The sequence below is a fragment of the Vombatus ursinus genome, unplaced genomic scaffold (genome assembly GCF_900497805.2).
Source record: "Vombatus ursinus unplaced genomic scaffold, bare-nosed wombat genome assembly UNPS02014171.1, whole genome shotgun sequence".
In the NCBI taxonomy this organism is placed as follows: domain Eukaryota; kingdom Metazoa; phylum Chordata; class Mammalia; order Diprotodontia; family Vombatidae; genus Vombatus; species Vombatus ursinus.
The window spans coordinates 3,616,362-3,631,659 of record NW_020953949.1 but is presented as its reverse complement, the minus strand read 5'-3'; the positions used below and the strand labels follow the sequence as shown (position 1 = coordinate 3,631,659).

Below are 15,298 nucleotides of genomic sequence, written 5' to 3'. Positions count from 1 at the left end.
GTTCTCCTATCAAATGGAAATTCTCATTACTCCCACATGACCTACTTTTTTTGATATAAAAAAGTACAAGCAAAAGAGAAGAAATACTGATTCCAAAAGGATGAATTTTACACCGTATTTCTTTTACATTCGTTCTGATGTTTTCAGTTGAAATTCCCCTACTTTATCTGATTTCCTCCTCTTCAGCCTCCTCAGTAACCAATCATTTATTTTGATGAGGGTTGTCTTGCTGTTAGACTTTTCTCTTTTGTTAAATGTTCCCATTACATTTCCTTGACTTTATTATCTGTCACCCAGTCAAAGTTGGAAGTTACAGTACAAGGTCAGAGAGCTCCCAGTCAACAAAATAATCTGGTTTTGCTATAGGTTGTTTAATCCATTCTGTGCTTTCTATTTTCTTACTAAGTAGACTAGTTGATTTTGTTTGCCTTTCCCCTCAGAACTATCTGATGCAATAGTCATGAAAGAAAATCTGGAAATTTAGTCACCTCTGTTGTGTGCATTTATATCTTTTGATTTTTTCACTTTTGGGAAAAGCAGAGACTAAAACATTCTTGTGGATGATGCTGGGGGACTTACATCTTTGGACCACTTAACAGCTACTCTAGGACACAGGGTACCATGTAAACTAATGTAATCAAACAATGTTTCTACTTTAACATTATTGTTTTATAAAATATTGCAGTTGTTTGAATGTACATTTTGAATGAAAGAAATTTTTAAAAATATTAAGACACCTTCACAAAGATTTGGCTCAACATAATGCCTTTGTGCAATCCCTGAAGTTCACTGGATTCTAAAGATATAATCTTTTTCAATAGTGAATTCTGTCAGCAGCTTGACTCAGTTGCTTGCATTCATGTCATAGTCTGATATTCAAAGCCACAACATGGAAGATTTTAAATGCAAGGCTGACTGAGGAGTTTGTATTTTATCTTAGAGATATGGGGAGCCGCAAAATTTTAGAGTAGGGAAGTGACATAAGTAGAGTTTTGCCTTAGGAAAATTATTTTGGGTAGCTGTATGGAAGAAGCTTTATTATTGTAGTAACATACGTGAAATAATTAGAGAATGATTCTAAGAAAATTGGATTATTAGGTATTTCAAACCGTCTTCTTTCCTTCTTTTCTTAGTCCTCAGAAGGGGCTTATATTTGTGGACATAGGGCTTGTGTGTGTGTGTGTGTGTGTGTGTGTGTGTGTGTGTGTGTGTGTATGTATACAACCACACATAATACTCTCATTGAGAAGGAAGTAGAACTTGGGGGAAAAGGTTATTATTCTCCTATATTTATGTGTTTTATCTTTTCCTTCCTTCTCTTGGCCATATGTGGCAAAAGATTTGTGTTGTTATACATTTTCATAGAAATGCTGTTATATGAAAAGGGAAATTAAATTTTCTCTCTGACACGACCTAGGTATGAATAGGTCTGTTTTGCATAGTTCATCCAAAACTTGGTTGCTTACGTTCATGTCATATTCTGATTTTTTTTTCTTTTAGGAATAAAGTTTTACCCTTTAATTTGTACTGCTTCATTTCACACGAGTTCCCCTTCCTCAGCCAAAGATGATTATTACCAGATCTTAGGAGTACCCCGAACTGCCAGCCAGAAAGAGATCAAGAAAGCCTATTACCAGGTCTGTATGGCAACCAGAGGTAGATCATTTTTGAAAGATGAGATTGTAGAAGAGATGATCTTATTCTTATTTTTCCTGCTTTGACCAGTAAGATGTATATATAGCAAATAAAGTGGTATAAAGCAGAATTTGTAGCATCTGATGAGATTAGCATCTTCGTTCTTCAGTGTCTAATGCTTATTACCTCAGAACAAACAAGAAAACTCAGGTTTTAGTAAAGGATATTTTCTTAACTCATGGCTGACCAGAACTACTGTTCTTGATAAGGGCTCAGCAACTTATGACTTATTTTTTAAGATGTCATTTGAAGACATTTTGAATTGTATGAAGCTCTTGAGAGGAAACACTTGTTCAGAATTTGCTGATGCTATGGCAGCCTTGGATTTCTTTCTTACCTGTAGCGATAATCTTTTCCAAATACACACTTGGTTCCAATGATGCTACCTGGTGGTGATGAATACTGCAGGATGGTGGTAATTGCTTTCTGCATTTCTTCCTCCAGTCCTATAAACCACAAAATTAAGTGACATATGAACAAGAGTCTCTTATAGGCTTAGTTTTGTGTACCACTATTCTCTGCATCTATATGCTATGTAAGAGTTGAAAATCAGACATCTAAGTCTGGCTTCAAGGAAGCTATAGTAGAACCAAGTACGTTTACTTCGCAGTTTCGTCCCTCTGTTAAGTCACCAAAGCTAACATTTGTGAAGAAAGTAAAGTCATTTTGTATTGTATTTTTATATTGTACTATATTTTCGAATTTTAATTTAATTTTTATTAGCAAAAATCCACCTTTTCTTCCCCTCCCCTCATGAGCTCTTTTTTCAGTGGATATTACATATTGATGATCTTTTACTGTTTTCTTAGCTTGCCAAGAAATACCACCCTGACACGAATAAGGATGATCCTAAGGCTAAAGAAAAGTTCTCACAGTTAGCAGAAGCCTATGAGGTAATATACCTGATATATACTAATTTGTTTTCCTCTCATTCCAATTTTTAGTTTATACTTAAGTCACTGTTCTCCAGATAGAACAAGTCTTGTGTATTTTAGGGCCTAGAATGAAAGGTTAGAGGGCCTCAGTCTCTTGCTTTATCACGTTTAAATTAAATAATTAAATTAAATTCTTTCAGCAACCGTTTATTGACTTTCTATATAACATTGTACTAGGCATGATGGGGAATAGGAAAAAAGTGTAGAATCTAGTCTTTGCCTTTGAAGAACATAGGAAAATAACACACATGAAACAATTGGAAAATGATTAAAAGAATTTGGACTGTTCAAGCCATCTTTCCTTCTTAATCTTGAGAATGGGCTCATATTTGTGGACATAGGAGGTGTGCATGGGTGTGTGTGTGTGTGTACAACCATACATAATACCCTCACTGAGAAGAGATAAAACTTAGGGGAAGAGGTTATCATTCTTCCAGATTTACATGATTTTTCCTTTCCTTCCTTTTGACCAAATGTGGCAAAAGATTGTATTATTATACATTTTTATAGAAATGTTATGTGAAAATGGAAATATACTAATTTTTCTCTCTATCATTGCCTAGGTATAAGTAGGTCTCTTTTGCATAGTTCATCCAAAACTTGGAATTTTTCAATGTAAGCTTTCACTAGGAAGCTGTAGCAAAAACAACAAAATTTTTAAAAATAGCAAAAAAAAAATTTTTTTTATTAATTTATTTTGAATTATCAACAATCACTTCCATAAGCTTTTGAGTTTTAAATTTTTCTCCCCCTCTCTCCCCACCTCCCTCCCCAAGACAGCATGCAATCTGATATAGACTATATGTATACATTCCTATTAAATATATTTTCACATTAGTGATGTTGTAAGTAAGAGAACCAGTAGGAGGAACCACCAGAAAGAGGAAACAAAACACAACAGAAGAAAAAAATAGCAAATAATATGCTTCGATGTGCATTCAAACTCCATAGTTTTTTCTTTGGATGTGGATAACATTTTCCATCATGAGGCCTTTGGAGGAGTCTTAGATCCTTGTATTACTCAGAAGGGTTAAGTCTGTCAATATTAGTCATCGCACAGCGTGGCTGTTACTGTGTACAACGTTCTCCTGGTTTTGTTCATTTCACTCAGCATCAGACCATACAAGTCTTTTCAGGTTTTTCTGAAATCAGCCTGTTCATCATTTCTTATAGCACAATAGTATTCCATTACATTCATATACCATAGCTTGTTCAGCCATTCCCCAATTGATGAGCGTCCTCTCAATTTCCAATTCTAGCAAAAAAAAATGTTAAGGATAATGAGAACTCACTCTTATTCCTGTCCCAATGAAACATTTCATATCAGAAGGATCTGAATTATTGAGATTTTGCTTATTTTAGTTAAATGTTACTTTGTAAGTATAAATGTTCCTCGTGCTATCTCGTCAGCTGTATATTTTTTAAAGTGCAGTGACCTTATCATTTTTTTTGTTGTGGGGTTTATCACTGCAGTCAATTTTGGACTCTTTCCCGCACTATCATTCAGGAGAAAGAAGAAAGAAAGGGGGTTTGTTTCTGTCAAAGACCATGCATATCCTGGATCCTAAACTTTCCACCTTTGATGCAATAGTAGCTTTCTATATAATCTTTTGACACTGCCTCTCCAGATATCTCCCTCCCTCCTGCTTCAAATCCTGGTATTTTAGATTTTACCTACATTGAGAGAGTCAGGGGATATGAATCGTATACAATGAAGTATATCACAAATACCCTTTATACCTCTCAGTTTTGCATGAGTTTAAAGTGCTAAAAAAAAGTTTGCTTCTAAGTGTTCTCTATTATTAGTTTATATTAAAGCTCTAATCCTGGGTGTGGTTCTTTAACCTAGGTCACATTATTTCATCCATTATCTCCTGGTCTGCCTTTGCCCCTTTTCTGGTTTTTGGAGGAATAAAGATCTTTTTTTGATTCATGTGTTTAGTTCTTGGTTTAAACCATTCTTAGTCTATAGTTATTTTCATCATTTTGACTGTTGTCTTCCTGATTTCTCCCAAGAAACCTGTAGTCTTTCTTTTTCCTGTCTCTGGCCTTTGACCTGGTTTCTCTAGAAGTTTTCTCCTGCTCATGTTTATATGTATCAGACTTTAGCTCTTTCCCAGTACCTAGCTCAGTACTCTGATAGATAGTTGGAGCTAAAATGTTTATTGATTTGATTGGAGTCTTAGATCTAAATGTCTTTCTCTTTTTCCTCTCTTGAACTATTTTCAAGGGGTCTAACTATCACTTGATATAGTGGAAAGAACATGAGAGAGTCAGGGTACCTGGCTCTGGGTAAGTTACTATGTGACCTTTGACAAATAATTGTCTCTGGTATTCATTTTTCTTAGCTATAAAACGAAGGGACTGGACTGGATGGTTTCTAGGTTCCCTCCCAACTTTAATTCTATGGTCCTGTCTTCTCCCCAAATTTATCTCCCCCCCATTTTCTTAAGTATTTTTTGGGTTTTTTTCCTTAATTCTGCCAATAACATCACCTGCCCCACTCTGCTAAGCTGAAGATTCTTCCCTTGCAACACAGATTAAAAAAGAAAAAGTACTCATTTAGCAGTGCCAGTTAACACAGCAAAATGTTTGATAGTATAGGAAATATCTATAGTAGTGAGGGAAAGGAGATGCATTTAATTCCTCTCCAAGGCTGAGCTTAGTCTTTGTAAATGTGTAGCATTCAGTTTTATTTTGTTATTCTTAAATAGTTGCACCTACTTTGTTTCCAGCTTCTTAATACCACAAAAAATTCTGTAGTTGATATTTTATTTCTTGCTTTGACACTGGGGTGGGGAAAGTGGGGGGAGAGATAATATTTAGCAGTGAGATCTTTGGAAGAAAGAATTTGGACTTATTAGTCACTCTCTTTAGCATAAGTATGATTTGCTTCCCAGAATGGTTGGACCAATTTATAGCTTCACCAATAGTGTATTAGTATTCCTGTCTTTCCACAGCCAATCTATAACATTGACTATTTTAATTTTTTGTTATCTTTACCAGTTTGCTTGGTGTGAAGCTAAATATCAGTTTTAATTTGCATTTCTCTTTTTAGTAATTTGGAGCAACGGTTATTATGGTCATTAATAATTTGCAGTTGTTCTTTTGATAACTCTTCATATCGGGGCAGCTAGGTGGTGCAGTGAATAGAGCATTGGCCCTGGAGTCAGGAGGTTCTGAGTTCTAATGAGGCCTCAGACAATTGATATTTACTAGCTGTGTGACTCTGGGCAAGTCACTTAACCTCAGTTGCCTCACCAAAAAAAAAAGAGAGAGAGAGAGAACTGTTCATATCTTTTGACCAGTTACTCATTGGTGAACTATTTCTTGATCTTATATATTTGTGTAATTTGTATAATTTATCTTGGCTCTCAGACACTTATCATAGATATTTGATCCAAAGATTTTTCCTCAATCTATAGCTTTCTGTTTCCTTGCTGTCTTGACTTTGTTTATGTAAAAGCTTTTTAATTTCATGTAATCAGACTTATCTATTACATGAAACTGTATCTTAAAGTAGATCACCATAAAACACAATTCTTATTGTGCGTGTACTTTTGTCTTCCTCTCTTCAGGGATCAGTGGAAGATTGTAAGTAGGTAAAAGTGACAAAAGTATCTTTTTATTAGACGTGGTTGAGTGAGTGGAGGGGGGTAGTATTTGCCTATATTCCCATTTAGGGATCCATAATAAATATTCATGTGTTTAATACAACTCTTACTAATTTCCATACACATTTCAGTCTTTTACCCCGCGTTTTGACCACAGTTTTTTCTTTTAATTATCATTTTTTATTTTAATTATATCCCTCTTATCTCTCGCCCCACTTGAGAGAAAAAAAAAGAAAAATCCTTGTTACTGTGCATAACAGTACATGTAGGCAAAAACAAATGCTCATGTTGGTCAAGTCTAAAATTTTGTCTCGTTTGTCTGTCACCTGTCTCGGCCAGTAGCATTTTTCAACATTGGTCTTCTGGAATCATTATATTGATCATAATTCTTAAGTCTTTCATATTTGTTCTTTTTTATAATGTTATAGTATAAATCGTTCTCTTGGTTCTTCTGATCAGTTCATATTCTGCATTAGTTTATGTAAGTCTTTTTAAAAAAAAATTCATTTTGAATTCTCTCCCTCCCTGTAGGCCATCTCTCACCCAATTAGAAGTCAAGAAATAAATACCCATTATACTTATGAAGTCATGCAAAACATATATCCACATTAGCCAGGTTGTGAAAGAAAAAGCCCGAAAAGTAAAGTGAAAGAATATGCTTCAATTTGTACTCAGATTTCATCAATTTTCTTTCTGAGAGTGGGTAGCATATTTCGTCATAAGTCCTTTGGAATTTTCACGGATCATTGTATTTATCAAAGTAACTAAGTCATTCACATTATAATATTGCTATTCCTGTATATGATATTCTCCTAGTTCTGCTTGCTTCACTTTACATCAGCTCATATAAGGCTTCCCAGGTTTTTCTGAAACAATTCCCTTAGTCATTTCTTAGAACACAATAGTATTCCATCACAATCATATGTCACAGGGGCAGCTAGGTGGTACAGTGGATACAGCTCCGGCCCTGAAGTCAGGAGGACCTGAGTTCAAATCCAGCCTCAGACCAAACACTTGACACTTACTAGCTATGTGACCCTGGGCAAGTCACTTAACCCCAACTGCCTAAGCAAAAAAAAAAAAAAAAAAACAATCAATGTCACAACTTGTTCAGCCATTCCCCAATTGATGGACATCTCCTTGGTTTCTGTTTCTTTCCCACCACGAAAAGAGCTGCTCTAAATATTTTTTTATATATGGCTAGTTCATATAAATCTTCCCAGATTTCTCTGAAATAGTCTGTTATCATTTTTTCATCATATTTATATATTATAATTTGTTTAGCCATTCCCCAATTCAAGGGCATCCTCTAGTGTAACTAAATTTTTTGTATAGTTGACTGTTAATTAAAACTCTGTAGTTTCAGGGAATTTCATTATCTTCCTGTCATTAATCCAGAATGAAATGAATTCTTCATTACATTGCTTTTTGTCTAACAGGTGTTAAGTGATGAAGTGAAGCGAAAACAGTATGATACTTATGGTTCAGCTGGCTTTGACTCTGGAGCAGGAACTTCTGGACAGAGCTACTGGCGAGGTGGCCCTACTGTTGACCCAGAGGAACTCTTTAGGAAGATCTTTGGGGAGTTTTCAGGATCTTCATTTGGAGATTTCCAAAGTGTATTTGATCAGCCTCAGGAGGTAAGGATTACAGGTAGAAATTGCTCTATCATGAGACTATTTGCCTTTAGGAATAAACAGAAATGTAGAAATTATATGAATTATACCCCATTTAAGCTTGAGGAGATTATAACAGCAAGTGGTAGCGGGAATTGAGTGAACCACATTGACTCCATCTTGTGACCCACTTCTGACCAGTTTCTTTCTTGTGAGAAAACTTTATTCAATTGTGGGAGTTGAGAGAAAACATTATTCCATTGTTTGAACCTAGTCCTGTGTGCCTGGGAAGTTGGACCACTTCTGCCTTTTGCTTAGAGACCCTTAGCTCTGCTGACCAGAAGCCCAGTCAGATCTGGACATCCATAAAAGGAGTTTTCTCACAGTTGTACATCTCATATAACTGTACATAACTCATATGTACAACCCATATAACTGGCCCCATACTGATCAATCAGTTGCAGTTTCCATATTACTTTGATTGTAAACAGACATATGGGGGGAGTAGGACACAAACTTTTTCTGGTTTCATGGAATTGCACCTGTTCACTCTCTCCTTCTCAACTTGGAAAGTTCCTAATGTTTCATCAAACTAGAAATTAGATTACCTAATTTTGTATCCTGGCTAATTGTTTTCTTTTAATTGGTTGGTCTTATTAGATTAATTGTTTTTAATGTATAAAAATCTGTGTCTGTTTGGGGTCCAGTGCCAAAGCTGAGGGGGTCTGGTCCCAGTTTGTTTAGCAATTTGTATGCATTGCTTAATAAATTGATTTGCCTGGAAGCTTGAATCTTTGTTTCTTCAGTCATTTTATCTTTCACTCACAGCTCCTTTTTAATACTAGGAGAGCTTAATTGCAACAATTTTGAAGAATATATTTTGGTGTAAATGTATTTCAGTACTCAAAAAAAACATCAATTCTAGAGTAAACTATCCAAATGAAAGTGATTAATGATCTCAAAGCAATTCAGCTTTTTTCTTGTATTGGTCTCAAGAAAAATAGTTGGAGAAGAGATAGTCTTATTAATTTGTTATGATTATGAATCATTTTAAAAATTCAGCACTGCGTATAAATGCCATATACTATTTTAGTTGGAAGTGCTGTTTCACTGAAATTTTAATGACTTGGTGCTCTTAAAAATCCTAAGTGTTTGAGGAGAGAATAATGCTATGAATTCAAATTTACTCATTATTATAAATTAAATAATATACCTCAACACTTTGCTTTGTATTTAAAAGCAAAACATCGTCTATGAAGAAAGATTAAATAAGTTATTTTCTCTCTCTAGTACATCATGGAATTGACATTCATTCAAGCTGCAAAGGGTGTTAACAAAGAATTTACTGTGAACATTAATGACTCATGTGAGCGATGTGATGGCAAAGGAAATGAACCTGGCACCAAAGTTCAGCAGTGCCATTACTGTGGTGGCACCGGAATGGTAAGAACTAATGTAAAAGGTGAGACAGGTCCTAGATTTTTTTTTTTGGCATTTTCTTTAAGCATTCTCTCTCTCTTGTCTTTTTAACATTTCCGCTGTATTTTCTTTCCCCATATTTTCTTCTTGATTTTCTCCTCATAAATTTAGGTAGCACTTTTAGCCTCAATAGATCATAATTATGACCCTGAACACTTTATCTAAACCAATTATATCATTGAAGGTAGAGCTCGGTTTTAGTAAGAAGAACAAGTGCGCTAAATGCTGTTATTACATCAGGAGATGGCTGCTTGAAAAATTTTAAATATTGTGGAGTTAGAGAAAAGATTAGATGGCTTAATGGAAGATCTACATTCAGTTATTAATTCTGCCCCTTACTGGCTGTGTAACCGTGGGTAGTTCATTGTCTGAACCTCAGTATCTTTATCAACAAAATGGGAATAATCCTTGCACTAAAGTGCTATCTAGTTTTGAGTTGTCAGAAGACAAAGTAAATTTCAAGGTTGGCATATAATAGTCAACTAAGGGACACAGATGGTATTCTGCTAATGACCACTTCAATAGAGTAATTGTCTTGCCTGAAAAAAGTAATGATGATATGTGCCCTTTAAGAGGACTGGAAAACATTTTAAATTAATATGGAACTAGCTTTTTCTTTTGGCCACCTGCTTCAAATCCAATTGTCTGATGCTGTTTCCCATCATAATTGTTCATTCCCAGGTTGGCTCTCTAGATTCTTAGTTGTTTTGTGCTTAAAACTGACAGTAAGCAAGGTCTGGGGTTGGCATCCTCTCTGAATGAACAGTCACGCTTTTTGAATCCTACTCTATAATTCTGAGGAGAAATATTTGTTGGGGGTGTGGGGAGAAGGGGAAAAATGGAGAGGACAAGACACCAAAATACTCTAAGGAGTGATTTCCCTTCCCACTCCTATTGTTGAGAGTGACTTTACTTCATTGGCTCAGCTTTTGGTGTAGAGATGTGTTTGAGAGCCAATAGATGACGTTCTTCCACTTTCTTGCCAGTGAAGCATTAGAGAAACTTGAGGACAATTAATTATTCCCCACTGCAAATACACTGACTTGGTTTTGTGCCTGCCTGGGAGAATTCATCTTTCAAAGGCTATCTCTCTTGCCTGAGAAAATAAATTGTGGGGATGGTATATTAATTCTTTAAAGAATATATTTTATCGTTATTTTTTGTGTTTACATTGCCCAAATTTCTCCCTGTATTCTTCCCTATTCCCCGTCTCAGAGAGCTGTCCCATATAACAAAGTTTTTTTTTAAAGAAAAAGTTAAAAAAATCATCAAAAGCAGTCAGTACATCAAAAAATCTGGGCTCACCTCTATAAAGGTACCTCCTTTTTGGGGCCAAGCTCATTCTTTATAATTTTGCAACTTTTTTTTTTTTTTTTGGTGAGGCAGTTGGGGTGAAGTGACTTGCCCAGAGTCACCCAGCTAGTAAGTTTTATGTGACTTAGGCCGGATTTGAAGTCAGGTCCTCCCAACTCCAGGAAAGATGCAACATTCACTTTTGATTCTTTTGTGATTGCTGTTCTTTCCATTTACATTTCTTGAAGTCATGTATATTTTCTTGGCTATGTTTACTTCATCAGTTCATGTAAATTTTTCCATGCTTCTCTATATTCATCATATTCTAGGTCTCTTATAGACAGTAATATTTCATTACATTCATTTTTATTTGCTGATTGACATGATGGTTTACTTAGAAAATCCTACAGAATCAGCAAAGAAAATCATTGAGACAGTTAAAAGCTTGAGCAAAGTTGCAGACTGCAAAATAAATTCATAAAAAGCAACTGCATTTCTATATGATAAAATGCAAGAGGCAGCAGTGGGGAAATTCCATTTTAAAAATCTACAAAATGCATAAATGTTGGGAGTCAACCTAGCAAAGAACACTAGTAGTTGTAAAGATTCAATTACAAAATGTTTCTTAAAGAAATAAAGAATGGTTTAAATAGCTGAAAGAACATTCAGTGCTCATGGCTAGGCCTTGCCACTGTGATAAAAATTATAATACTACCACAGTTAATCTAGTTTTAGTGCTCTAAAGCAGTATTTTACAAGACTTAATAATAACAAAATTTGAGAGGAATGAAAGATATAGAACATCCAAGGCAAGTGATAAAAAACAAAACAAAACATAAGAGTGAAGGGGGAATAGCACTTACAAACTTCAGATTACATTATAAGGTAGCAGTCATCAAAACTACTTGATGTTGGTTAAAAAAAATTAGAAAAGATGGTATAGTAAAGGCATGGATTCACCTGACCTCCCAAATTCCTCTCCAAACAAATTTAAAATAGCACCTCAAAATGACTTCTGGAGTGCAAAACCAACAAAAGGATGGGGTGAAACAATATTCCAGCCTAAGACAAGTTCAGTGGTTGAACAGGTTGGGAGGAAAGGTCTATTTCACTAGGGTAAGAGGACAACACAGTCCAGCACATGCTGTGTCCACCAAGGTAGCAGCAAGGCCCTGAGCACCTGTGCAAGCCAGCAAGCAGGCCTTGGAGGCAACTCAGTCTACAGCAACAACTTCCAGAGCTTTCAGACAGTAAGGGGGTGAGGAATCGGACACGACAGGGAACCCTTTACTGGCCTTCGGTGTAGGACTCTGTTGCATTGCCCATAGGGGGATCTGGGTGGCAGTCCCAGGGTAAGGAGGAGCCACTAGTACACCAGTATGATACAGGGGAGGGGAGACCCTGGTCACAGTTGTAGTGTAGAAAACAATGCTTGTGGTCGCTTACAAATCAGAGTACAAGCCTGGAGAGTAGTCTGGAGTGTAGTGACCACACCACTCCTTAGATCATACCACCTCAGAAGAACTAAAGCCCCACGCCCGCTGGTCCCCTCTTCCCCCAAAACCAGCCCGGAAAACAACAACAAAAAAACGGAAGCTATGGACAGTGTCCTCTCCACCCTAGGAGCAGAACATAAAGTTAAAAGTCGAGAAATAGGCTGGAAAAAGTGAGCAAGCAACAGGAAAAAGAACCTGACCACAGAACGTTACTATGGTGACAGGGAAAATCAAAATACAAACTCAGAAGGAACAACAATATCGAAACAGCTACATCCAAAAAGTCACAATAAAATAATAGAAAGCATAGGAATCAATGGAGCCTTTCTTAAAATGATAAGTAGTATCTGTTTAAAATCAAGAGCGAGCATTAATTGTAACAGGGATAAGCTAGAAGCCTTCCCAATAAGATCAAGGGTGAAAACAAGGAAAATTTAAATCTCTATAAACACATCAATAAAATAGAGAAAAGAGAGATTAATGAATTGGGCATGCAACTAAAAAAGTTAAAAAGAGAACAAATTAAATTAAACCCATTTAAATACTAAATTGATAATCTTAAAAACCAAACGAGATTAATAAAATTGAAAGAAAAAACCATTGAACTAATAAATAAAGCTAAGAGCTGGTTTTATGAAAAAAACCAATAAAATAGATAAACCATTGGTTTGTTTTAGTTTGATTAAACAAAAAGAAAACCAAATTATCAGTATCAACAAAGAGAAGAGTGAATTCACCACCAATGAAGAGGGAATTAAAGCAGCCATTAGGAGCTTTTTTGGTCCAATTATATGCCAATAAATATGACAATCTAAGTGAAATGGATTAGTATTTATAAAAATCTAAGTTGCCCAGATTAATGGAAGAAGCCAAATGCTCAAATAACCTCATTTTGGAAAAAGAAATTGAATAAGCTGTTAATGAGCTCACTAAGGAAGAATCCCCAGGACCATATGGATTCACAACTGAATTCTACCAAACATTTAAAGAACAGTTAATTCTGGTGCTATGTAAACTGTATGGGAAAATAGGCAAAGAAGGAGTCCTACCAAATTCCTTTTATGACACAAATATGGTGCTGATACCTTAAACAGGAGGAGCAAAAACAGAGGAAGAAAACTATAGACCAACTTCCCTAATGAATACTGATGCAAGATTTTTTTTCCAAATTTTTTTTATATTTTTATTTAAAGGTTTGAGTTCCAAATTCTATTCTTTCCTCCCTGGGACAGTAAGCAATCAGTTATGTGCAGTTCTGCAAAATATTTCCATATTATTCATTTTGTACAAGAAGACTTGAATAAAAGAAAAAAATGAAAGAAAGTGAAAAATAGTATGCTTCAATTGTATTCAATCAATGTCAGTTGTTTTTCTGGAGGTGGATAGTATGCTTTGTTATTAGTTCTTTGGGATTGCCTTGCATCATTGTATTGCTGAGAATAGCCAGGTCATTCACAATTAACAATATTGCTGTTACTGTTTATAACATTCTTCTGGTTCTGTTCACTTCCGTATGTTACCAGTTCATATAAGTCTTTCCAGATTTCTCTGAAATCATCCTGCATGTCATTTCGTATAGCACAATAATATTCCATATACCACAGCTTATTTAGCCATTTCCCACCATTCTTAGCCACCACAAAAAGTGCTGCTATAATTATTTTTGTACAAGTAGGTCCTTTTGGATGTTCTAGGGATATAGACCTAGTAGTGGTATTGCTGGATCAAAGGGTATGCACAGTTTTATAGCCCTTTGGGCATAGTTCCAAATTGGTGCAGAAATTTTAAATAAAATACTGGCAAGGAGATTCTCCCAATATATCACAAAGATCATATATTATGAACAGATGGGATTTATACCAGGAATGCAAAACTGGTTCAATATTAGGAAAAGTATCAGCATAATGGACCACATCAATAACAAAACCAGCAAGTCATTTGGTTTTCTTAATAGATGGAGAAAAAGCTTTCAACAAAATACAACACTCATTCCTATTGAAAACTCTAGAAAGCATAGGAATAAATGGAGCTTTCCTTAAAATGATAAGTAGTGTTTATCTGAAATAAACAGCACATATTGTCTGTAATTGGATAAACTAGAAGCCTTCCAGGAAAATTGAGGATGAGGCAAGGATGTCCATTATCACCACTATTATTCAGTATTGTACTAGAAACACTAGCTGTAGCAATAAGAAGAAAAAGAAACTGAAGGAACTAGAATAGGCAATGAAGAAACAAAACTATCTCTCTTTGCAGATGATATTATGGTGTATCCCAGAGAATCAGCTAAAAAAGTAGTTGAAATAATTAACAACTTCAGCAAAGTCACAGAATGTAAAAATAACCCACATAAATCATCAGTGTTTCTATATACTACCAATAAAGTCCAGCAGCAAGAGATAAAGAAATTCCATTTAAAATAAGTGTAGGCAACATAAAATACTTGGGAATCTACCTGCTAAGACAAACTCAGCAACTGTATGAACACAGTTACAAAACACTTCACACAAATAAAGTCAGATCCAAACTATTGAAAAAATATTAAGTGCTCATGGGTAGGTCAAGCCAATATAATAAAAATGACAATTCTGCTTAAATTAACATACTTATTCAGTGCCACACCCATTAAACTACCAAAATTATTTTATAGAGCTAGGAAAAAAATTGTAACAATTCATCTGAAAGAACCAAAGATCGTGGATATCAAGGGAATTAATGAAAAAAAATGTGAAGGAAAGTGGCCTAGCCATAACAGGTCTCAAGCTGTATTACAAAGCAATAATCATCAAAATAGTCTGGTACTAGCAAGAAATAGAGCTGTGGATTAGTGGAATAGATCAGGTGTGTAATACATAGTAGGAAACAACCATAGTAATCTTGTGTTTCATAAACACAAGGATCCAAACTTTTGGGACAAGAACTCAATATTTGACATAAATAGCTCAGAAAACTGGGGAGCAGTTTGGCAGAAACTAGGAATAGACCAACATCTCACACCATATACCAAGATAAGGTCAAGATGGGTACATCATTTACATATAAAGGGTGATATAAACAAATTAGGGGACAGTGGAATAGTTTACCTGTCACATCTATGGATAAAGGAAGAATTTAGGACCTAACAAGATATAGAGAACAGTACCGGATGCAAACTGAATAATTTTGATTAC

The 15,298-nt window shown here is 35.3% G+C and overlaps 1 protein-coding gene across 2 annotated transcripts in view; it reads left to right on the top strand.

Moving 5' to 3' along the window:
- DNAJA3 (DnaJ heat shock protein family (Hsp40) member A3) overlaps positions 1 to 15,298 on the top strand; it is a 44,029-nt gene that overhangs the window by 5,484 nt on the left and 23,247 nt on the right. For both annotated transcript variants that reach the window (XM_027859734.1, XM_027859733.1), the window contains exons 2-5: positions 1,501 to 1,637; positions 2,505 to 2,588; positions 7,684 to 7,884; positions 9,151 to 9,303. In XM_027859734.1, coding sequence (XP_027715535.1) covers positions 1,501 to 1,637; positions 2,505 to 2,588; positions 7,684 to 7,884; positions 9,151 to 9,303 — 575 coding nt within the window. The remainder of the gene's footprint in view (positions 1 to 1,500; positions 1,638 to 2,504; positions 2,589 to 7,683; positions 7,885 to 9,150; positions 9,304 to 15,298) is intronic.